The 26,901-nt window shown below is 34.2% G+C and overlaps 1 protein-coding gene across 2 annotated transcripts in view; it reads right to left on the bottom strand.

Moving 5' to 3' along the window:
* Positions 1-26,901, bottom strand: part of PPP4R3B (protein phosphatase 4 regulatory subunit 3B) — a 57,790-nt gene that overhangs the window by 24,685 nt on the left and 6,204 nt on the right. For both annotated transcript variants that reach the window (XM_037125780.2, XM_037125781.2), the window contains exons 3-9: positions 22,549-22,647; positions 19,523-20,146; positions 14,557-14,634; positions 13,320-13,436; positions 11,759-11,875; positions 1,461-1,592; positions 141-243 (exon numbers count right to left, since the gene is read on the bottom strand). In XM_037125780.2, the coding sequence (XP_036981675.1) occupies positions 141-243; positions 1,461-1,592; positions 11,759-11,875; positions 13,320-13,436; positions 14,557-14,634; positions 19,523-20,146; positions 22,549-22,647 (1,270 nt within the window). The remainder of the gene's footprint in view (positions 1-140; positions 244-1,460; positions 1,593-11,758; positions 11,876-13,319; positions 13,437-14,556; positions 14,635-19,522; positions 20,147-22,548; positions 22,648-26,901) is intronic.

Raw genomic sequence — 26,901 nt, forward strand, 5'->3', positions numbered from 1 at the left:
GCATAGATGTTCCCTAGGATATATACTCAGGGATATATATCCCTTGTCATATAAAGAACCAAGTAAATAGCCTGTTAGTTATAATACTTATTTCACTCTTTAAAAACAGAAATTGTAAGCAGACAAGCAAGAGACCCTACCCTTTTCACATTTGTCTTCTGAAGTATTTGTTAAAAGTGGTGCCGTGAGGACATGCATACAATGGTTGTAGAAGAAATTCAGAAATTCACTTTTTTCAGTTTTCTGAAACATACCAAATTTAAAAATACTTTATGACTTTTATAATTAATAGAACATCTTCAAGATTAGCAGTGTGGGTCATAAACAGATACTTAAAAGAACAAAAAAGCTAGTTAAATATACCTTAATCTTACTTTAGGACTTAAAAAATGAAATCTATTTCATATTACAAATAAAAATGAAAGAAACAGATCAGAGTATATTATAAACAGTTGTTCTGAGAAAATTATTCAGAACAATGTTTTTCAAATATGCTATGATCTGAAATGCAATGAAGAATCTATCAAGTAACGTGACAACTTAACTGCTTAAAATCTGATACACCAGACTTCACAATGTATCCAAATTTGAAAACCCACCAAATCAATTTATCCAGCCACTAAACAGGATAAAATTTAGATCTATTTTTAAAATTAAAAAAAAAATCTTATTATTTGGAAACTTGAAAAATAATGCCTTTTGATTTTCGGGGCTATTACATTTTTATACAACCTGTCCTACAAACATTAATAATTTAAAAATAATATACATGTTCTCTAAATATTAGAGAATTTTATAAAGGAAAAAAGATCCCATTATTTTGAGACAATTGCTATTAATACTTTGGGATAGTTGCTTAAGTATTTTTTTTCTTTTTAATGACTTCTTTTTCTGTGCAGTTGAGACCATTCGGTGCATATTAATTTTTCCTTTATTATAATAAAAACAACAAAATTTACCATTTAACCACTTTTCCCTTTACCATTTTTCAGTAGTGTTAAGTATATTCACATTGTATAAGTTTTAAGAAGTTAACATATAGAGGCCAAGGGTCATTAAACAGACGTGCTAACATTTCACCAACATTTTACCAATTACAAGATTGTATTTTACCCTAAGTGAACTGCTATAGGAATACCATTGCTACTTGAATACTGAATAATACTATTGCTTTTCAAAATTGTATACATTTTCACAATTTTTAACTTACATATAAGTTACATATAATTATATATTTAAAAATCACTAACAACTGATGAAAGCAAAATGTTTTTTTGCCCTGGCTGGTGTGGCTCAGTGAATGGAGTGCTGGCCTATGAACCAAAAGGTTCAATTCCTGGCCAGGGCGCGGTCCCTGGTTGGTGGCATGTGAGAGGCAACCACCTGATGTTTCTCTCACACACTGATGTCTACCCCTCTCTTTAAAAAAAAAAAAAAAAAAAAAAAGAGTAATTTCTTACATTATTTGTAGCCAGCATGTTTTCTGGATCGATTAGAGTACGAAGAAGTCCCATTAACTGAACAGCACCTCCTAGTTCAGGATCACTATCACAGATCATTTGTTCAATTACTACATTAATGAGAAGGATATCCTGAAAGAAAATATTTCCATTAGTCCTGGCTCGGAAATATGAGAAACATACCAACTAGAAGAACAAAACCAGAACCACATGGACAAAAATTCCAAAGAATGTATGAACTTATTTAAGCTCTTTTTTCCCCATTTTTTAAAGTTTTATAAACATACTAGAATAAAAAATATCCACTTAAATGAAAAGCAGAGCATGTTACAGCTTATGATACCATTAATATAGGAAAGTGAAAAAAAATCATTTACCAACTAATTCTTGCTCAGCGGAGGTTCTAACAGATTCTCATTCTAGGTTTCACTGTCAGGTATGAATTTAGAGTTGAATAAACAAGCAATATCACACATTATGTGATGCCTTTACCTCCCAACACAGCTTATCTAGGCTTTCACCAGAAAATCCTTTCTAGCAAAAAATGAGGAAAAAACTAACCCAGTACACAATTCTCCACAGGGAGTGAGTAGACACACATGTTATATAATGACTGTCAAACAGATTTATTATTATATTAGTAACATGCTCTTGGGTCTTAATATATAGGCCTACAAAGCAGCTTGCAGATACAAAATTTGCCTTCTGCTTGTATTTTTTAAAGTAGAAATCTGGAGTATTAAATTAGGATACAGAGTGTTCATATCAAAAAGTTTTGACATCAACTCAGTGGTTATGAAAATATGAAAGGTAGTAGCTGAAAGAGATGAAATAAGGGAACTACATGGAATGAAGATAAATGTCTAAAACTGGGAGGATTGTGGAAAGTAATAAATAGAAAGTTTCATTATAACGCACTTTATATTACTTTGTTTTGGTAGCCTTTCCCAAACTTAATACACTGTTATACAAAATAATATATCCCTGTGAAGTTGTTTGTGAACCTGACAGAACAAAGAATCAACAAAACCATGTGATAGCAACTTAAATGCTTGAAATTAGAATGCTATCCTTTACTATGTTTCCAAATTTGAACACCAGGAAATCAATTCTATCATGGTAGCAGAGAGGGAATGAAATTTCTTCACAGAGGAGTTATAAAATCAAATTTACAGAGCTACATTAATAAATCCAGACCCTAGCCTTATTTCAGTTAGAGGAGAAATAGCATATTCTACATTAATTTGCTGCTCTTTCTTATTGTGGTATGTTCAGCAAGGTATATCTAATATAAAATGTTAAGATACTACAAAAAGGTGTCAGCCAATGATATTTCCTCAGAACAATGCTATGCATAGCATTTACTTTAATACATGTCAATATGTATAATTTGGTATTCTACCAGTTCATTAAAGCCTCATATTATCTGCTTAGTTATAGATAATCCTCTTAAGTTCATTCACTTAAAATTAGGCAGAAGAGTAATACCACAAATTTAGGCTACATTTACATAAAAACACAGTGGCAAGAAGAACTTCTTAAGTGATGTATAATCCATACACTGAAATGTCATTTCAATACAGGGGTTGACAAAAGTAGGTTTAGAGTTGCATGTGAAACACAATTTATTCTTGTATTATTATTTATTAATTGTACTATATTATTTATTTGTATTACAACTGTGAACCTACGTTTGCCAACCCCCATACTGTTTTACTTTATGGTACCCTGGAATTCATGTAGGCTTTCTTCATTTTCTCATTCTCAAGTTCTGATTTTTTTTTTTTTTGCTTGATCCAGTCTACTGTTGAAGCTACTTATTGATCTTTTTCAGCTCAGTCATTATATTCTTCAGCTCCAGAATTTCCTTTGGTTCTTTTTTATGGTTTCTCTCTTGGTTGAACTTGTTTTGTTTATTTATTGTTTTCTTGATTTTGTTTAGTTATCTAATTGTATTTTTTTGTAGCTCACTGAGCTTCTTTAAGACAATTATTTAGAATTCATTAGGCAATTCAAAGTGCTCTATTTCTCATATATATACATATATGTGTGTGTATGTATCTATATACATATATACATATGTATTAGTTTCAGGTGCACAGTATAGTGATTAGACAGTTTTATAATTTGCAAAGTGATGTCCCCCAATAATTCTGGTACAAGTTATTATAGTGTTATTGACTATACTCCCTATGCTGTAGTTCTCCAATTTTTTAGGGTCGGTTACTGGAGTTTTATCTTGTTTCTTTGGTGTCAAGTTTCCCTGATTCTTCCTGATCTTTGTAGCTTCGCATTGTTGCCTACATATCTTAAGAAGCAGTTAGCTCTTCCAGTCTTTACATATCATCTTTGGCAAAGAAAGCCCTTTATCAGTCAACTCTGCCAGAAGGTTCTGGCTGGGGCAGCAGGTGGGGTGTGTTACTGGGGTACATGGACCAGTTATTGAGACTTGTGAAGTCATATTTGTTCTTAGCTATTGTGAGATGATTCCGTCAATGTTCTGGGAGAGGCGGAAAAAAGTGATTCTCTGGTTAGCATCCTGAAAGGATGGGGATGTCAGACCCTCGCTTTGTTCTCTCTCTTTCCCTCAAGGGAGAATTCATGGGTCCAGAGAATCTCTTCTGGGCACTATGTTGTGCTGATTTGGGAGAGGAATAACATGGATAAACTGAAATTATTAATCCTTCAATGCATCTTTTCTCACTTCTGTGTTGCACCAAGCTGCTGTAACTGCTGACCTGGATTCTGAAAGGTTCATTGAGATATTCTTGTCTGTTTATGGTTTATTAAATTGAAGTTTCTGTTGGGAGCATAAGGGATGAAACTTCCTATTCAGCTACCTTGCTGATGTCCCTCCTACTCTTACTGATATATGAAGCTAACCCCCTACCTCAGTGATACATTAATTCCTTATTCTCCTGTCCCTTTCTCTTGTCACAGGTCAGGCCTTCTTTCTCCAGCCATCTGACCCCCACAACACCATCAGAACTATTCTAAAATAGAGAGCCGAGCAAGACATTCCTTTGCTTAGAATGGCTATGAGATAAAAGATCCACTCAGATTGTGTACAGGCAGTAAGCATTCCGATCCTGTGCTGTCCATTACGATATCAATTTTCCACATGAGGATATTTTAAGTTAAAATTAGTAATTAATTCCTCAGTCACACAACCTATATTTCAAGTGCTCCACGGCCACGGTCAGGAATGACTACCTTGTTGAACGGTTACAGAATTTCTGCCATCTTAGAAACTAAACAGCACTCTTCAAAAGTCTGTTATTACAGCTTCATTGTTAAAGAAGGGAAAAGGAAAAAACAGGATAGTACATCTTCGACAAAGAGAAAAACAAGAGGCAGAAAAAAAGCAAGAAGTGGAAAATTTCTCATAGTCAATGAGTCTTAAAACAAGCTGGTTTCTAAATCCTTGTGTGAGATGGCTTTAATTTTTAATGTTCTAAAGTTTCATTTTAATAAATTATGAATAACTTTGAAAGAAAAAAATTACACAAGAGGCATGAATCTACAAACTGGCCAATTCTTAATAAGGTCCAGTTATTTAAATTAAAATCTGCTCTGAAAATAAAAATTGAATCAGATTTCTGCTTTTGGTTAAGATGAAGTGACAAACTAGATTTACTCTTTTCCCCCAAACAACAACCACCAACAAAAACCAAAACAAAGTAAGGACAATATACGAGGTCTGTCTGGAAAAAGTCCAGCCAATGTTAATATAATGAGAACAGTTTGCACAACAATGTAAACTGGCAGCCAAGGAGAGTGGACTGGAATGTATATATGTGAATAATGACACCTTCACTGTACGTCAGTGGGGGCAGTAGACACCACTGAATGAGCATGTGTACTGTGTGGCCTTTGCATTCAAAATGACTGAGCAGGTAGAGCAACAAACCTGCATCTAATTTTGTGTTAAGCTTGAACGTTCCTCCACGGAAACTATTCGGATGATTCAGAAGACTGCAGTTATGGGAAACTGGTGACTGACACCTTCATCAGGACAACGCCCTTGCTCATATATTATGTCTTATACAGTTTTTTGGTGAAACATTAAATCACCCAGGTGGGTCAGCCCTCTGCCCCTAGATCTGACACGGTGAGACTTCTGGCTTTTCCCCAAACTAAAATCACCTTTGAAAGGGAAGAGATTTCATACCATCAGTGAGATTCATGAAAATATGACAGAGCAGCTGATAGATACTGGGAGAACTGTGAGGTCCCAGGGTGCCTACTCTGAAGGGGGTTGAGGTGTCACTGTCCTATGTACAATGTTCCTTGTATCCTGTGTCCTATTCAAATGTCTCTATTTTTCACATTACATGGCTGGATACCTTCACAGACAGATCTTGTCTATGAAACTATATAGTTGGCAATACAGTAGACATTAGCCAGTAAGACAGAGAAATGGGGAAAAACAAGATGAACCTTATTGTGCATACTAAGCTCTATTATTATTCTTATTATTATTTTAAATTGGATTCTGCCAAACTAAGTAAAAATCAAGTTCTAAAATACCAGAATTAACCACAGATCTAGAGATTATGCTTCATTGAGCAGTATAGAGTAAGATGATCTTATCCCAGAGGCAGCTCAATAAACAATTAAAATTAGTCTACTATAATGCATGACTAAATCCACACAAAAGTACTAATGTGCTTTTAGCAATTACAAACAAATGCTAAGCAAAATAATGAATAGTTGAACATTCATCAATGAACTAGAAGTATTATCAGCATTATGAACAGTCTGTACCGCATGTTTCATTTTTTAATTAACACCACAGAGCAAGCCTGGTGAACAGAAGGAATAGGTAAATCAAAAGACCCAGACTCTACTGCCAATAACTAGCTAAGTGACCTCATTAACTCTTCCATGCCTATTTCTCTAATGGCACAAGGACTACAATAGATGATCACCTAAGACTGACCACTCTGTCAAAATTCAAGCTAGCATTTCTAATTGTCTACTAGGGTTCTTTACTGGCATTAAACCACTGCCAGTACAAATCCATTTTTCCTTAATCCGCTTATCTAACAATGGCACCAGAAAACTCATGCTCAAGCAACTGCAGCAAAATAATGAAGATGTAGGACAAACTACTAGAACATTCCTTCAGATGTCAAATGGTAACTTGATCTAAAAACAAACCATTACAGAGTATTTCCAGTGAATTTATTCCAATGCTAGGGCACCAAAATCTGTTCTGGAGAACACTCTTTCATATTTAATCTTAAAATAACCCCCAAACTTCCTTCTCCCAATAACGCCTGCTTATCCCTATGGGTCTCTTTGTTTTACTTCTTTCTACACTACCATAGTAGCTTCTGCAATGATAACCTTCAAATGAGTATGAGCCTCTAAATGACCGTATCAATTTACCGGAAACAGGGATCTAAGTCAGGAGTCAGCAAACCACAAAACTACCTGGCCAGTTGCCTATTTTGTACATTTACCGGAAAACAGCCAAGCTTATTCTTTTTCAAACTGTCTGTGGACAGTTCTTACTATGGTAACAGGGTTAAACAGTTTTGATGAAGACCATGGGGCCCACAAAGTCTTATTTACCTTCAGGTTGTTTAGGAGAAACTTTGTGCATTTCTCACCCAAATAGCAACATTTAAGTGAGCGTGACTTTAGTTTCTAGGAGATATTTCAATGTTTTAGTTATTTGTAAATCAAAGGTTTATAAAGAAATGATATTTCGATTGGTTTCATCACACTCCAACCTCATACTATTCTTAGAAGCAAATACTTCTATTTAAACTTGTATTTAAGGGGGTTTAAGAATTTTGCTATACTGTGAAAAGTAGCAACAAAGGGGAAGTTCTGGGTACCTACAAATGGAATTCAGAGATCATCCAGTGTAATAGCTGGCATCTCTATTTTCTGATTGAGAAAGACAGAGGACATATTTTATTTCACTGCTTTTAAGGTACACTTTCTTTACAATATTAATCTCTTAATATTGAGAAAATTTTATAATGGAATTAGATAGTTACTATTAGCTGAGTGGAAACCATGACAAAGTTATATGAAAATTTTCCACTGATACTTTCCGGTAAAATTAAGAAAATATCAGAATTCTGTGTATCTTCGATTCTATAAATATACACTAAATAAGAGGAGAAAGAAAGAGTGGCAAGGGCACAAAGAATATTCTACAATAGAATAAAAATAACTGATGGATGTTGTGGAAACATTTCCAGTCTTAAAAAATATACAAATGTAATAATTTAAAAAAATCCTGTGTAAGGAATTTGTTCTGTAGCAACTTGAAAACAATACTGAATTAATACTTCTTTCAACCCATTTTCACATGTTAGAAGCAAAAATAGCTCCTCAAATTCGACAGAATGTTCCAAAGCCTCATATCTGTGAAATGGCAAAACAGCCTAAACAAAGAAAACTGAAAGGTTTTTTGAATCATCACCTAATGACACTTTTTGCATTGCTTTTAGAGAGAAGAAGTGAGACAGGAACGGAGAGAGAGAAACATTGGTTGTCTCCTGCATGTGCCAGGACTGAAGACTGGATGTGCCAGGATGGGGGAGGAAGTGCTAGGAACCTTCAACAGAGGTATGTGCCCTGTGACTGGGAATTGAACCTAGAAACTTGTGGTTATGGGAGGACACTCCAAAAAACTGAGACACCTAGGCAAGGGCTGAAACTTTTTAAAAATGGGGGCATTTCTTTTTTTTTCAGTTGCTGTTCAATTACTGTTGTCCCCATTTTCCCCCCATTACTCTCCCCTGCCCAGCCCAGCCCCCACTTCCATATTCAATCCTACCCCCATTGTCCTTTACCACGGGTCCTTTATACATGTTCCTTGACTTGACGCCCCCCACCCCACTGTTATCCTCCTCCCTCCTCCCCTCTGGTGGTCACTGTCAGTTTGTTCCTTGCTTTCATGTCTCTGGTTCTGTTTGGCTTGCTTGTTTGTTTTGTTATGTTCCACTTATAGGTGAGATCATATGGTGTTGGTCTTTCTCTGCCTGGCTAACTTCACTTAGCATAATGTTCTCCAGATCCACCCATGCTGTCGCAAAGGGTAGGAGCTCCTTCTTTCTTTCTGCTGCGTAGAATTCCATTGTGTAAATGTACCGTAGCTTTTTGATCCACTCATTTACTGATGGGCACTTAGGTTGCTTTCAGCACTTGGCTATTGTATATTGTGCTCCTATGAACATTGGAGTGCATAGGTTCTTTTGAATTGGGTGTTTCAGGATTCTTAGGGTATAATTCCAGCAATGGAATTACTGGGTCAAAAGGCAGTTTCACTTTTAGTTTTTTGAGGAAATTCCACACTGTTTTTCCACAGTGGCTGCACCAGTCTGCATTCCCACCAACACTGCACTAGGATTCCCTTTTCTCCACAACCTTACTAGCACTTGTTGTTTACTGACTTGTTTAGGATGGCAGCTGGGGGAATTTCTTGATATCATGTACTGAAGGAAATGTTGAGAGAAATACAAACTGTTGGAAACTAGACTAGAAATTTTTCATTTTTGTCTAGGCTAAAAGGGCCTTAGTGGTACAACTGACAAAAATCTGAAATTAAGACTGTAGTTAAATAAAGCAAAAATGTTAATTTCCTGATTTTGATAATTATAGTGTGGTTAGGTATATAGAGTTTTTGGTAGATAGACACTGAAGTAAATAGGAATAAAGGGGTACTGTATCATCATTTCTGTATCTTACTCTTCAATGGTTCAGAATGAAATTACTTTATATATATAAGTGTGTACATACAAATACAAGCAAAGAAAGAATGATAAAGCAAATGAGACAAAATGTTAATGATTGGGCAATCTGGGTGAAGTGTGTATGAGAGTTCCTTGTACTACTATAACTTTTCTGTGAATTTAAAATTACTTCAAAATAAAGTTAAAAGAACTGATGCAATTTTAAGAAATAAAATATGATATATTCAATACAAAATACTGAATAGTCAATCAACTCCTAGAGATTAGCTTATGTATTTTTTAAAACTTCTTATTGTGGCAAATTTCATCCTCCAGAATTATTTTGAAGAAAATTCCACATATATAATTCTATAAATATATTGGTATTAAATACTTTAGTTTTTACAGAGTCCTTTAAAAATAAAAATATCCTAAAAAGTAAACCCAACAAATATACTTAAATTAAAAAAATAAAAAATCACCCCAAATGCTATTATCATATCTAGAAAAATTAACATATGTATTCCAAAGTGAGAAATACACTGAAAATACTTGCCAAAATAAGCAGTTCGGTAATAGCTGTATTACTTATCCAGGCAGATTCTAAAATAAGTTTTACTGGATGTTTCAAAGGCTATTAGCATAAAAACATGTGATATCTGTGGCATAACAAAAAAGACAGCAATTACTGCTAAATCTACCCTTACAGCTTGGATAGAAATAATGGCTACAGTAAAAAATGTTAGTAATTCCTAGCGTCTCAACACTTGTTAATATTGTAATTCATGCTCCTAAAACCAAATCTGTTCCATAGTATTAGAGCAAATTTGAATTTGAATGCTGTGCATTTATTTTAAAAGAACATCAAAACATCAACTTCCCACTAAATACACATGTAAGTTATTTCTTTTTTGTTTTTAAAGGTTGGTGCCAACCCAATATAGACTTCACCATGTAGGATCCTGTATTTTGAAAATTAAAAAAAATTATAATTTATCCTCTTTTGTCGGCTAAGAATTAAGCCAACACATTTTTTAAATAATAAAAATTTTAGGTATCAGAAAACTCAGGGAAATGAAAGGCATGGAAAGCAGTGATTATAAGAAAAAGAAAATTTGAGAAAGGACTTTTTTAAAAATTGAATTTATTAGGCTGAGAGGAAGGGACTTTTTATAATCAAAAATCAGTAACTGCTTCTCTAAGTCACATGCATTAATTAAATGTAAACAAAAAATAGTTCTACAAAAGAAATGAACAAACAAAATCAAAACAGACTCATAGATACAGAAAATGGACTGATGGTTGCCAGAGAAGGTTTGGGGGACTGGGTGAAAAAGGTGAGAGGATTAAAAAGTACAAATCGGTAGTTAAAAAAGAGTCACAGGGATACAAGTACAGCATAGGGAGTATAGTTAATAATATTGTAATAACTATGTATGGTGCCAGGTGGGTACTAAAAATGGGAGGGAACACTTTGTAAAATATACAATTATCTAACCACTATACCATATACCTGCAATGAGCAGAAAATAATACTGAATGTCAACTGTAATTGAAAAATTAAAAAAAACACACACAATAGTTCTAATAAAACAGAAAGTTAAAAATTCTTGAAGTCAGTAGCTGACTCTTCTAACAGTCTGAGAGATGTTATGATAACTGCCTTTAACTATGCATACCTCTAAGGATGGAACACTGAGTATTAATTTCAAAATCATCTTTTATGAAAGATGGCACTAAGAAAATATCACAACAGTGAGATAAACCAAGTATCTATTCTTTAAAGTCAGATTAGCATTACTTGGGTTTAAAAAATCCTTAAAAGATACAACACAAAATATGTCTTTTATTTCTTTTCTACTGGCTGAACTATACCATTAGCCCAAAGTGATTCGAAATAAAATTGCCTAAAAAAAAATCCACTGGAAATAGCTAGATGTAAAAATCTAGTTAAGAGATCAAGCACAAACATATAAAATAACTGTAGTTTAATTCAAAAACAACTCATATCAGGATCAAATTAACACTGGGATTTAAAACCTTTGAGGCAGAATTATATTTTAGTTATTTTCTGCTTAACACTAAAATACATTTAATATAAGAAAGGAAGATTACTTAAAATTATAGCTGTATGTTTGTTTTGTCTTAAAAATAGTATAAAGGGAAAGTGTAAATATTTCTGTAGTGGGGAAACGTAACATTGGTTTCATTTTTAAACACTCATCCTCACTGAACACCCCCACACATTTGCATACAGGGAAAGTAATTTCTTAGTTATTCTAGGTAAGTGCCTGACCTATGGCTTGAAATTATATTTCATTAGCACTTGAAATGTTTTTTAAGACCACCATGTAAGAATTGAATTCTATGATAACCTAGCTCAACACTAGTTTGAATATGCTTTTCTTTAAAACAATCAATCCAACTGCCAATTTGCATTAGCAAATCAACTGGCACATATTCTGGGCTTGCCAAAGTCACAAATGATACAAAAATCTATTATTTTACTTCATAAAAGATTACAACAATAGCATGCCTTTACTCTCAATAGTTTGAAAACACTATAGGTAATTCACATAGAACCAGGGTATTATTACTTACATCATCACTCTGTTGGGCTTCTTGCATTACAAATTCTCGGACCATGGATGGACTAAATTCTACTAAATAAGAAAATATGTCTGTAGCAGCTGATCTGACTTGCAAATCGTCCATGCCCTGATACAAGGAAAGGTTACAGACTGTTAATAAACATTATGCTAGTGTTTTTCTTTTTCCCAAATCTATGTTTACCACCAATTTTTTAGATTTAATTGTACTAGAATCAAAATATATAAACTCTCTATCTTTATCTTCTTTTCCTTTTACAAATATCAAAAAGTTTTAGGCAGCTCAATGGTTAGTATCTGACAGTTTTTACCACCACATAAAAAAAATACGAAAGAGAATTTAAATATAAGAGATCAGCACAGGATTATAAATCAGTGCTTTCAAATGCTGTAACAAAATGTTTTTGATTTTTTGGGGGGGTGGGAGAGAATTCTTGATTTAAATATATGCAAAAATGTGCATGACATCTCCGAGTTAAGGCTTCAAAACCTTCCAGGATCTCTTTGGTTATGGGTTTGGCAGGTACTTTATGCCTTAGTAACTGATTCTCTCTTATAATTTCCCTATTCAATAGAAGAAGGTTTTGAAAACACTTTGGGTATTTTTACTCTTTTCCACAACTTACTCTCCGAACGTAGTGATCCAGAATACTTTGCCGCTTTCAACATGTGATGAATATATGATTCATAAGTTACAAAATCTTCAGGTGATTCTGAAAGACTTTCTATAATGTCTCAAAGTGTGGTCTAGGGAATCCTGGCAAGGAGTTTAAGACTCTTCAGGAACTGCATGAGAGTACAACTGTTTTCATAATAATAAATAATACTAGGGCATTACTGGCCCCTTTCACTCTCAGTCTATCACAAGTATTTTCAAGAGGCTATACAACATGTGATACCACAACAAATTAAATGCACAACCTGCTATGAGACTCCAGCTATTTTCTACTAAGTCAGACATTAAAGAGATAGGCAGAAAATGTGAAACAATGCCATTCTTCTCATTAATTTTTTTTGTATTGGAAAAATTACTTTTCATAAGTTATATTAGTTGTATTAACATATAATGGGTTATTTTAACAATTACTTTAAAAATTTGTTTTAGTTTTTCATACAATAAATACCAGTGGATAGAACTCATAAGCGGCACTATCAGAACCGTATCACAGTGCTTTCAAAGCACTGCCCTGACCCATATCACAGCAGGAGCCCCTTTGTTTCAGTCTGACCTCATTCTGCTCACTGGTCTTAAAAGATATTTTACTAGTTTCTATGAAACATACTTAGTTTCCTACAAAAGAGAAAGTCTTGTAAAGACATGCAGGATTTTTATTCACCTGAAACCATATTATATGCAAGTATTACACATTAATATTATAAATTAAAGTTATTAAAAACCTGAAGATTGAAAACACTTATAGTAATTCAGTATCATGAGAATCATAAACTGTAAAAATTCACTATGTATCACTGTAATAAATACTCTCCATCTATAATATAAATCTATTATAAATTCACAATTTGAAAAACATAAAGAAAAGCTGCATAATTACCATTACAATTTCAAGAGCAGGAAGAATCCCCAACTTTGCCAAAGTTTTAAAAAATGCATCCCTGTTTTGAGGTTGTAATGTCTGAGAAAATGCACAAAATTCCTTGAAAAAATTAACCTGTAATGTTAGAAAGTACAGTGAGACCTGACACACAAAAATAAACTTAAGGCACATCATAATGTGAGCAACAACAGTGGGGAAATCACCCTTCTAAGGACCTTGACTTTTCAAGGCTCCTCAAAACCTACATAAAGAACACAGAAACTAGTATTCCATTAAAAGTAAACCTTACATTGAAGAGTTAACTCTTGAAAGACATATGGCATACGTATTATATATGTGGCATTATATAAGAAGGCATGCACATATGTACATATACATACACATATATACAAACATATACACAAATACATACTTATACATATTATTCTCTACTTATAATTAAGGTATAAAAATGCCATGTAAGGCAGATATTCTGATTCAGAGCACACATTTTCATAGAAACTATGCTAAGATAAATAGTGGCTGGGTTTCCAGGGAGTCCTCAAAAGTATGATTCGAGTTTTAAGAACTGAAAAGGACATTATAGATCCTTTAGACTAAGGTCTAAAGGACTAATTTTATAAGAAAATTGAATAGGTTGTTAGTAAATATATGAAAAGTGACTTGGCTGATTTTAAGGCAGCAATTTTTCATTACTTCTTAAAACCCAAGTATCTGATTATAATGTAAGAAAAATCGACAAACTGCTGGTAAACAGTAACACTACTTTCTTTCCCCAGGCATGGTTCATATCTCAAAAAAGTGATTGTAAACACACTTATAAGAAAAACACATTTTCAAGAAGCAATTATCATTCATTTATTTAAGAAGTAGTCTCCTTATCACCTGTTTAAAAAGAAAGGCATATCTATAATATGAGTATCTACAACTATGAAAATGCATGAATCTAGTTCTGTTCTAACATAAACCCATGTCTGATTTTGGGATTTGTAAGGTACATAATTTCTCTCACAGAACAGGAACCCACATTAAATATCTTAAGAAATTTCTAAAATATGTAAAACAGTAAATTTAAGAAACTTTAAGAGTAATCATTTATAGTATAATTTAAGTATATATCTTTCATCATACTAATTATAAAAATTCTCAAGTTAACAAATTCAAAATTAAAAACCTGTAGGCCAAAAGAGTAAGTGCTCTTTAAGGGTTTGAATTTCAAGAAGAAATAACTTACCAATTCACGCCGTTTATCATCATCTGTGGCCTCATCGGTTAATTGTGCAAAAACTTCAGATAAAAATTTCTCATCTTCCTACATGAGAAAAAATGTTAAGTTTAAATTACCATTCATTACTATGAAGTATTAGAAGTGTAAAAATATACTTATTTATATAATACAATTATAATAATTCCAAGGTATACTTACGTAATAATTTTCCAAGTTAGACTATACTATTGACTATTTGTCATACATACATTAATACATTTCACCAGAAACCTATTTACTCTTAATTTAAATAATTCAAACAAGTTTGAAGATCTCACTGTCGGCCCACAGATTAAAAATTTAAATTACAGATATGCGTAAAGGAGACTAAATTATGGCAGCAATAATTCATAAAACATAAAATATAGGAATTTTGGTATAGAGCCATGATTTTTTTCAGTTACCCCAATTTTGTTATCCCCTTTATCACTCTCCTCCCTGCACCCTCCTTACCCTCCAGCATCCCCCGCCACCACTTAGTTGATGTCCAGTGGTTGTATACATAAGTTCTTTGGCTTCTACATTTCCTATTCTTAACCTCCCCTGTCTATTTTGTGTCTACCTATTATGCTTCTTATTCCCTGTACCTTTTTCCCCCATTCTCGTCCTCCCCGCCCCTGCTGATAATCCTCCATGTCATCTCCATTTCTGTGATTCTATTCCTGTTCTGGTTGTTTGCTTAGTTCTTGTTTTTAGATTCAGTTGTTGATACTTATGAGTTTGTTGTCATTTTACTATGCATATTTTTGATCTTCTATTTCTTACATAAGTCCCCTTAACATTTCATATAATAAGGGCTTAATGATGATGAACTCCTTTAACTTGACCTTATCTGAGAAGCACTTCATCTGCCCTTTCATTCTAAATGATAGCTTTGATGGATACAGTAATCTTGGATTACTGTTGGATTATCTTGGATTCAGTCCTTGCCTTTCATGACTTCGAGTATTTCTTTCCAGTCCCTTCTTGACTGCAAGGTTTCTTTTGAGAAATCAGATGACAGCCTTATGGGAACTCCTTGTAGGTAAGTGTCTCTTTTTCTCTTGCTGCTTTTAAGATTCTCACCTTATCTTTAATCCTGGGTAACTTAATTATGATGTGTCTTGTTGTGTTTTTGCTTTGGTCCAATTTCTTTTGGGACTCTTTGGGCTTCCTGGAAGTCTATTTCCTTCACTAGATTGAGGGAGTTTTCCTTCATTATTTGTTCTTACAAATAAATTTTCAATTTCTTGTTCTTCTTGTTCCAGCACCCCTATGATTTGGATATTGAAGCACTTAAAGTTGTCCCAGAGGTTCCTAAATCTCTCTTCATTTTTTTGAAATCTTGTTTCTTTATTCTGTTCTGGTTGGGTGTTTATTTCTTCCATTTGTTCCAATTTGTTGATTTGAGTCCAGTTTTCCTTCCCTTCACTGTTGATTACCTGTATATTTTCCTTTATTTCACTTTGTGTAGCCTTCATTTTGCAACGAGCTCAATCATTTCTGTGAGCATCCTGATTACCAGTGTTTTGAATTGTTTCTTCCTTTGGGCCATATTTCTATGTCCTGGCATACCTATTATGTTGTACAGGGCAGAACCTTAGGTATTCACCAGGGTGGGGCAACCTTCTTTGCTGTGCTGTGGTGCTGTCTGTGGGGTAGGGATCAGAGAGGGAACAATGTCACTTGCTGGCTCTGCTACAGTCCTACTTTCTGTCACTTCCCCCACTTCCCACAAGTGGATTGTGGCTTGTAGATGCTGATTCCCAGGTGAGTGGGTTTGTGTACGTTCTCGGATCCTGTAGGCCTCTCCCACAGTCTCTCCTGTGATCCTGAGAGTTTATTCCACTGTCACAACTCCTGTAGATTTTTACATCCAGAGGTTTTGAGTCTAGTTTCCCAGGCCGAAACCCTGGATTCTGCGGTCTGTCTTGCTTCCCAATGGTTCTTCCTAGTTTATCGGCCCACAAATGTGGGACCAACTGGTCCACCAGTCACCTCCTTGGCTGTGCATCCTCTCTGCCTCAGCTGCCCATCTCCTCCCCTCCTACCAGTGTGGATGAATGTTTCTTTAACTCTTTAGTTGTCAAACTTCCATTAAGTTTGAATATCTGGCAGTTCTGGTTGTTTTTTGTTTTTAAATTTGTTGTCCTTCTTTTGGTTGTACGAGGAAGTGAAGTGTTTCTACCTGTGTTTCCATCCTGGCTGGAACTGCTGGGCTACCTTCTCCAAATCCTTGGTGCCTCAGTACATGAGCAGATTCACAGAGCTGTGATTTTCAAACAGTGTGGCAAGGCAAGGCAAGGCATACTGGTGTGACAAAATAATTTCTAAAACATGTAGTACCTGACTATTCAGTCAGGGGCACTGATCTCTTTTCCCTAGGACTGTCAAATGAAAAAAATGACAATAGCCAACTCAATGATAGCTGTCTGGTATGAATAAATCAAAATTGTAACTATTTCTGTCAAATCACACAAAAAGTATATATTTTGGCATGCTATAGAATTTTAGTAATTACGTGTGCCATAGATGAAGAAGGATGAAAATCACTGGAGTAGACTCTTACATATTCTGTGGTCCTCAAGGATACAACTAAATGACAAAACACTACAATAACTGCTTTTCGTACTGATGACTCCAACGCTTTAGGAAATGAGCCTTTAGAAGCCAATGGCCATAAGCTTTACTACTTTCTTTTCATACACTGTTAAAAATAGAATTTTGCATCATGCTGGCACAAAAAAAATTATTGAATGGTAAGCCCTAAATAGGTATCTGGCTATTTTATCAAATGTATCTCATAGACCAGAAATGATAAGACTTATCTTTTTAAAGCTACATTTATATATTATGGCCCTCACAAATAAACCTATGACAAAACATATAAAATGACATACACAGTGTTATAAATATTTATAAATTAGTTTGCATAATTTATTTTTTAAAACATAAAAGAGCACTAATATACTATTATGGTTTTGGCAACTCTTCTGAAGTCAAAAGTGTTTGTTTGAAAGCTATACTTCAGCCTCTGTCACTGGCTCCTTACATCAGCTATGTTGATTATGGCTCTATTTCCTGTCTCCTGAGACTGAAACTTTTTTCCTGTAAGTGAAAACGGTATCCTGAATTGTACAGTATAGTTTTTAAAAAGCAGGTTCTATATGTTGTAAATGAAACATAACCTGTAAATCTAACTTCCCTCATACTTAATACTGTGGAATGTTGAAAAACTGGTAGGTCAAAGAATGATCTGGAAAAGTATATGCTATATACAAAGTAAGGCAACAATAATAGAATGGTGAATAATGGTTGTAAGTATCATAATATGGAATTTCGTAATTAAATACTAAGTCAGAGATTCTCAACTTTTTCGTCTCAGGACCCCTTTAAACTCTTAAAAATTACTAAGGGGCCCAAAGAGCTTTCACTGTGTGGGATTTATTTATCAATATTTACCATACTTAAAACTGAGACATTTTAAAACATTTATTATTAATTAGTTTTAAAAGTTAGCTATTATGATAATGTAAATATATTTATAAGAATTATATGATCCCAAATTTTAAAAATTAAGAAAGAAAAGTGGCACTGTTTCATATTTTTGAAATTTTCTTTAATGTTTGGCATAACAGAGGACTGCTAGATCCTTACATCTTCAGCATTCAGTCTGTTGTGAAGTGTTGTTTTGGTTGAAATATAATGAAGAAAGTATAGTCTTACACTGACATGAAGTTGGAAAAGGGAAAACCTCACAGACCTCCCTGAAAGGGCTCCAGGAACCCCTGGTGGTCCACAGGTCATACTCAAGAAGCACTACACTGCCCTGGCTGGTGTGGCTCTGTGGATTGAGCGCAGGCCTGTGAACCACAGGATCGTGGTTCGATTCCCAGTAGGGGCACATGCCTGGGTTGCAGGCCAGTTCCCGGCAGGGGACTCATGAGAGGCAACCACGAATTGGTATTTCTCTCCTTCCTTTCCTCTCTAAAGATAAATAAATAAAGTATTTAAAAAAAAAACAAGCACTACACTAACAGTAGTGTAGCTGCCCAATAAACTTAGTGCCTCATATGAAAATAACAAAGACAGAAAGAGAAAACTGTGCAGATAATAGTACCCTATCACCACAAGAAAACTTTTCAAAGTCATGTTTACTATGCTGTTAGGGTATAAAAGATCAACACAATAAACAAGATATAAAACTTCTATTTTACAACTCAAGGAGACAGAATAAAATCAAAATCACGTAGCAAATAATCTAATTACCATCTCCTGAAAATTAATGAATATTTCTCAATCCTGGCTGCACATTTTAATTATTTAGGAAGTTTTAAGAACTCACACTTATACATAGCCCGACCATAACTAAGTCTCAGAAAATGGAATAAAAAAACTAAAAACTAGCTGCTCCTGATGGGATGATGAAAAAGTTCTGAAAATGCCTTGGCTGGTGTAGTTCAGAGTACTGAGCTTGGGCTGTGAACCAAAGGGTCACTGGTTCTATTCCTGCTCAGGGCATATGCCTGGGTTGCCAGGCCCTCTGTGAGGGGCACGTGAAAGGCAACCGCACACTGACGTTTCTCTCCCTCTGTTTCTGTTTCCCTTCCCCTCTTTAAAAACAAATAAATAAAATCTTAAAAAAAGTTCTGAAAATGGACAAAGATAATGGGCCCATAACAATGAATGTACTGAATGTCACAAATTACACATTTAATGGTTAAAGTGATAAATTTTATGTCACGTATATTCTACTACAATTTTTAAAAAGAAAAAAGTTAAAAAACCCCAAAAACCTCAGCTACATCACAGGACACTTAAAAATATAAAAGGTCACATTCAGAAATGCTTCTCCTTCAGAAAGCCATGAGCGAAATAAGGAAGGAACGAGTTGAACTATTAAGGAACTAAACATCTGAAAACAGAATTGTGAAGAACACCTTAGTTTACTTACCTGCAACATGCTGACTATCTCAACTTTGTTGAAGAAAATAAAAGATGTCAGAGTGGAAAGAAAATTCTCTTCAAAAACAGATGGCGTAGGCAAAATGATGTCCTGAATGTACTGTACCCTGTAAGTTTGGTGTATTTTTTGCCTTAGTTCAGAGTCTGTAATTGGTATGACTTCCTTAAACTTTGCAGTTTTGGTCAGGAATTCTCTATGCCTTTTTGGCTGAGCCAAAGCAGGGTCATACTCGAGGCATCCCACGACATCCATGATACACTCATCAGAAAACATTACTTCAAACAGAGTTGCCTTATTTAGAAATAGAATTCCTCTAATAATTTCATACAAATGGTGTAAGCCTTCCGTGTTTTCTAGGTTCTCACAAGCTTGGAACAGCTGCAGTAGTTTTTTAATATAGCCTTCATTTTCCAAGGCCAGAGCCAGCTTTTCCCTACGGATAGGTGAGGAGAGCACTGAGGTAACCAAGTCAGCAATCTCTTCAAGTTTATTGAGTTCACATGTAGGCAGATCAATCAGATGACTGGTTTCAGGCATTTCTTCAAATCGTTCTTCTTCTGATTCATCAATGAGGTCTTGTGTGACTTCCACTGACGGATCCTTACCTTGAACCTAAAAATATCCAAGTACAGCTGGTTACCTTAAAATATAAAAGAATTCAAAATTTTGGAAATCAAATTACTGACTGACCATTGAGTTTAAGTAAAAATACTTTGCAAAAAATCAGTACTAGTAATACAGCCACTTAATTAAAAGTGAAGTCTAGAGGGGAAAAATACACCCAGTTTATAGTCAATTATTTGAGTCTAAGTTACCAACTACAGATCATTTCACCTCTTAAATTACACCTTACTTTGCAGAAAACTTTGCAAGCATAAAATTCAATGTCAGTCCTTGGAGAGCAAGTGAATAAAAAACAGGATAAAAATTAGGACCTTCTTGCCATCACCACCAAATTTCCTGATTAGAAATAGGCAAAACTAAAGGTGAAATAATAAAACAATTTGTATTATATTCTATATGTATTGTACAAATTAAAGCAAAATTACATTTATTACTGTTTTCAACTGTTCATAAACTGGAATTCTTCTATTTAATAATGTATGCTAATATTGCTCCAGAAATACATAATACATATATACTATGAGGTTAAAAAAAAGAAACCATCGACTCTCAATTAATAAAATTTTAGTCATTTAAAGACATATGTCAAATGAACTTTATACGGAACCTGAAAGTTCATACTACACTTTCTTTTTTTTAATTTAATTTAATTTATTTATCTTTAGAGGGGAAGGGAAGGAGAGAGGGAGAGAAACATCAATGTATGGTTGCCTTTCATGCGTCCCCTGCTAAGAACTGGCCTGCAGGGAACTGGTCTGCAACCCAGGCATGTGCCCTGACTGGGAATCAAACCATGATTGTCTGGTTCACAGGCCTGCGCTCAATCCACTGAGCTACACCAGCCAGGGCTCATACTACACTTTCTTAGGACATTTTATTACAGTGTGTGGCACTATTACTGGGAAGACCAAGGGGAAAAAAAATGACTGCAGTCTGATGCACAAAACTACTCAAGAATTTCCAGTGATAAGAATCACTAGATGTAGTAGGGGTGTCCAACCAACGGCCCACAGGCTGCATGTGGCCCAGGATGGCTATGAATGTGGCCTAACGCAAAACTGTAAATTACTTAAAACTTGTTTTTTGCTCATCAGGTTTCATTAGTGTTTGTATATTTAATGTGTGGCCTAAGACAACCCTTCTTCCAGTGTGGCCCAGAGATGCCAAAAGGTTGGACACCCCTGCAATGGAAGGCCCTAGCCAGATTGCTCAGCTGCTTAAAGCACTGTTCAGATATGCCAAGTTTGCAGGTTCAATTCCTGGTCAGGGGATATACAAGAAGAAACCAGTGAATGCATAAACAAGTGGAACAACAAATTGATGTTTCTCCCTTCTCTTTCTCTCTCTAAAATCAATCAATAAAAAACAATCACTAGAGGGGGAAGCTGATATAAATGAAAATGACAGTAGTCAAAAAACACTATAATAGAATATCACAGGGGAGGACTGAGTGGGGGCTCGGGGGCTGGTGGGCAGCACATGGGAGAGCAATGGGAGAAAATGGGACAACTGTAATTGAACAATAAAAAAACTTCAAAAAAGAGTAGGCAACCACTGTAAACTGTGGTCTTCATTTATAGAAAATGGCAGTTAAAATGAATGTTATAATTTATAATTCTAGTTATTACTATCACAGCAAATGCTTACCTAAGGAAACATAACTACTAAATCTAATACAGAATTCTGAATGGGATCCTGGAACAAAAAAAAAAAGCACTGGGTTTTTCAACTAAGGAGATCTAAATAAAGAATGACTTGTAGCTACCAATAATGTATGAATAAACAATGAATAAATGTTTATTTAATTAACTGTGACAAGTATATTATACTAATGTAAGGTGCTAATAATAGGAGAAATGGAGGGGTGGTGTTAGGAAGGGAAGTATATAAAAACTTTTCTGCTCATATTTTCTGTAAATCTGAAACTTTTAGAATAAAAACTATTTATTAAAAATTCCAGTTATCTGAGAATTTCCACTTATCCTATATCTTGTAAGTTCTTCACAAGTTGAAATCATGGGCACTTTCGATAATTAGTGTCTGGCACACGGTATTCATGAACATTAGGCAAATAGGTGACCAAATGTAAAAAAAATCTAAAAGCTTTAGAACCAAGTTTTTTTTTTTTTTTTTTAAGATCTTGACATTTTATCGGGTATTAAAATCTCAAGAGATAAACAAAATTATAATAATTCAAAATTTTTTTAAATAAGAAAATTTGCTATAAAATATAAAAGAAATTTCCAGATTAGGTTACTACAATCTCACACAAAAACATTATCTCTCTGAATTATAATACATATCTTTTAGAAAAAAAAAAATCAAGAATGCATACAAATTTAAGTAGAATGCATACAAGTGTAAGTTAAATATTCTTCAAAGACACTTACCTGACAAATTTTTTCCCAGATCTCATCACAGCCAGCTTTTTCTTGAAAACTTAGAGCCAGATCATAGTTTTCAGCTTCTGACCAAACAATTAATGTATCCTGTTTAAAAACAAAGATTTCTGGATCATCACACTTGTAAAGAAGTAATTACAAAGTATAAATAAAAATCAAAAGGACAGAAAACTGTATAGCAATGATGTGTCTTCTTATAAGTGCAATTAATATACACTCAATTGACATCATATTACTCTGTTTTGTTACCCTCTGAAACTTTAGTAATATACTGGCAAAGAAACAGTAGCTTTTGCAGTAAAAATGACATTGAGCAATTTTCTAAAACAAAAAAAGACTAAAACAGGTTAGCAGTCTCTGGTTCATGTTACCAAGATAATGTTTAATTGAAAGTCTAGTCATTCTTGGCCAAACTGTAAGTAGACATTCTAGTCATCTATTTCCTATCGTTTCTAGAAACTCTGCTGTTCCACTCACTAAACCATCTACAAGTTTATTTTTCCCTTTAAGCCAGTTGTCAACTGTTTGCAATGAGGCTAACAACTGAAAATATCTTAAGGTTTAACTCTGTTTTTGCCTTTTTTAAAACCAGGAAAAGCCTTAAAATATTAAGAAATGTGAAACAATGATGAAATGGAGATACTCGCTTTATCTCTGTTACCAATAGCACCTAGTTCATCAGCTTAGGTTGTAGAAAAATTAAGAACCCCAGGTTTAGGTAAGTACTTTCCCCAGAATGTCCTTAATTATAACCCCAGTCTTATAAAAAAAAGCTGTCAACCCCTTTTATTAAAACTAAGGTTTTGGTTTAAACGGAAACATCCATATACTTTTAATCACTAAAATCAATGAAATACTCAAATGAAATAATTTTTTTTTAAATCTACAAAACACCTTGTTTAATAATTGTTTATCTGACCTATTAAAAAATATAAAATTGAAAGTGAGCCCTAGATTAATAAAGACAAGGTCTTCAAAATAAAGACAAATCATTACTTTGGTAATTCTAACCAGTAAACGAAAAATATCCTTTCATTAATCTAGGCTTCAGATTAGTACTTTTTTTCTGTGTAATCAGGTAAAAAGAATAGCTGGAAATCAGTTTTCTAGCTTCTGCCTAGCCATTCTTCTTGAAAGAGAAGTTTACTGCCAGGTATTCTAAAATGTTACCATGTCACACTTCTATTAAAAAACTTTCAGTGGCTCCCACCATCTACAGAAGAGATTTTGAAATATTTTTTTAAAACCCAGCAAAACTTTTTACAAACAAAATTTACTAAAAATCTCCATGTTAAAAAAAGCAAAACAGCAGTATTTAATAGATTAAAGCACTAACATACCCACCCACTCAGATTTATTCTTTCCTCAGTCCCTGAGTTGTCTATGATCCCTCCTCAAAACTGCTTCATGAACAGTTATCTCCAAAACATTCTTAACTGTGCCTCAAATTACTTACATATGATATACAGGAATATAATATTAGTATAGCAACACATTTAAAAACATATGTAGAATACAAATAAAAAAGTTTGCATGAAGATAAAATAAGTATTTTAAAATATTTGAATTATAATGTCTCCATACTGTTATTAGCATTTCAAGACACAATATACACTTATGGCACAGTATATTCATAAAGGCAGTAGATACAAATCCATATTTAACATCGTTTTCATAATTCTGAGCTTTTGGGGAGGAGCAACTTCTTCTAAGATCTCAGTTATCATTGTTTCTGCTTTGTCACTTGGCCAACAGACCAATTACACTAGGAGTGTACCTGTCAGTTTAACCATTAACTTGTTCATTTGCACTTACATCATGGTTATCAACCTTTTTTAAGGCACTTGTTTATTTTGTTAACGTTACAGGTTAGTTTAAATTGGAAAATATCTGTAAACTGTCTTGTGTACAGATAGACTACAATAATTTGCAATAGGTGGGGAAACTCTTTTTCATGGAAATGTTATTCTTCTCTCAGAATACCATACCTGTTTTTGACTCTTGACTACCTGACTTTATTAAGTATTAGCAAAACTCAAGTTCTGAAAACAGGTTTCTTCTCAAATCCCAATGCTTCATACTGTGTTTTCCACTTTGGAGGTCACTAGTACAAGAGAATGAAATTCAAAACCCTTAATCCAGGCATCTAAGGCCTTTTCAATTTTGGTTCCAATCTATCTTCTAAGAGAAAGTCCAGGCAAGCAGCAGTCTGAATTAAGGTTAACTGAGTTGTCCTCTTCATCATTTCTTTTGTTCTTTCACTCCTATTCCTATCAAAAACTCTTTTCCCTAAACCAGTCAAAATTCCAGAAACTAAATGTGATTTATAGTCACTCATTTTTCAGTGCAGGGAGGGCTGACTTTGGGAGATGGTTAAAATATGGATTCTTATGCCTACTCTATTCCTATGTTTATTATAAAATTAAACTCTTATTTTATTTTTTAAAAATCCTCACCCAAGGATATGTTTACTGATTTCAGAGAGGGAGGGAGAAAGAGAGAGAAGCATCAACTGGTCGCCTCCCATAGATGCCCTGACCCGGGATTGAACCCAGTCTTTTGGTGCATGGGATGATGCTCTACCCAGTTGAGCCACCTGGCCAGGGCAAGAATTGCTATTTATAAAAAAGGTCTCAGCTAAGTCAAACCTGAGAACCTGCGCTAAGTGTTCTCTAGTTGATTAATAGAATAGAGGACAGGGAAGTGATATCAGAGTAGACATCATCAAGCTCTATGTTATCTACTCCAAATGGGTAACAAATCCATCCTGTCCTTCCTTCTCTCTCTTCTCCATACCCTGTTGTCTCAGTTGAACAATATACTGGGAAGAAGCACTCCTTAGAATTGCTCAATCCAAGGGTTAGTGTAAAAGCTCCTATATGAGCATAGAGTTGGCACAAGAATATGTGTAACAGAATGAAAACTGTCAAAGGGCAGCATTTCCTATATATCCAGAAAGTCTACATACAGTCAAGCTTAATTTTTCATAGTAAGTTCTTTTCTACCACTGTGCTTTGTGATATATCTTTTTGCTCATTTGTGTGGTACATATTATCTTTGGGATGTTATTAATGCCACTGTTTAAACCAAGAGAAGCTGTGAGGTTCCCCCCACCTCCACTAAGTAAAACATTTAATCACCACTATGTCCCTATGGAAATCATTTTTAAAATGAGCTTGCAGGGAGAACAGAAAAATAGTTATATTTGGTCTGGCTCTCTAAAAAAATAAGGAAGGTTATCACGTCTGAACTCAGGATGGAGTAATATATGAGTTATAGAAGCTTGACAATTTAATCTTTATCAAGTCAGGTTTCCACAATGTATTATAGTATTATTTTAAGAAATTGTTATTTTCAATCTTAGGTATTAAATATACATTATTGAGCCTGTACTGTTTAAATCAGAGGTTCTTAATCCAGACTCTAAAAGATGTCTTAAAATTAGGTCATCTCTTTTGGGTAAAGGGTCTCTAGTTTTTAGTATTATATTCACAAAGGCATCTGTGGCACTTTTAAAAGTATCTAACAAACCAACGGATTGCCAGTTTCAGTTTACTTCTCCAGTACTGATCTACTTCCCTAACATGGATAAATGCAGAGTCATGAAATATCCGAGACACTAGTTTGCCAGACCAACCTTAGCTCTGCCCCTTATTGACTGACAAAAATTCTACAAAGATGGAGCTGAAGTTTTCCAAAAAGACTTTTTTAAAAAAGGAAAATAGAAATATCGACAGGATTACTGAATTTGCAGATGCAAAATCAACTTAAAAGTCTGAAAATGAGTAGGTTTAACCAAATAAATAATGCAGCATACTACTCTCTAGTAGTTTCTAATAGTTAACCTAGTCCTTCTGAGATGACTTTTAATTTATATTATGGTAAAACACAGAGTCCAAGATAGACATGATGAGTACTTATAAACAGTAGTAATATCTTCCCCAAATCTGTGACATACTTAGATACAAGTGGAAAATCCTCAACTAGAATTAAGACCTAGTACAACTCAAAGTTTCACTGTCCACTATTTCTGGGACTTTCATCAAAGTATTTCACCTCTTTGATCTTTTTCTCATTGGAAGAGAGGAAAATGCTGCCTACACTGGGATTGTTATAAAATTATGTATATATTTCTCTTATTAAGCTTATGAGTCAGGTACTGTGCTAAACTATTTTTCAAACATTAATTCACAACGAGTCCACAGGCAGGATCTTGATTTAAAAGATGAGATTCAGAGAAAATTTGCTCAAAATCACTTATGTAGCTAGAAATAATGCAATGCAACCCATGTTTCTACTAATTGCCACATTATAAATCTGAATAAATTCTCTAAAAAACCC

The sequence above is a fragment of the Artibeus jamaicensis genome, unplaced genomic scaffold (assembly GCF_021234435.1).
Source record: "Artibeus jamaicensis isolate MK-2021 breed Jamaican fruit bat unplaced genomic scaffold, CSHL_Jam_final contig_465, whole genome shotgun sequence".
NCBI classification, from domain to species: domain Eukaryota; kingdom Metazoa; phylum Chordata; class Mammalia; order Chiroptera; family Phyllostomidae; genus Artibeus; species Artibeus jamaicensis.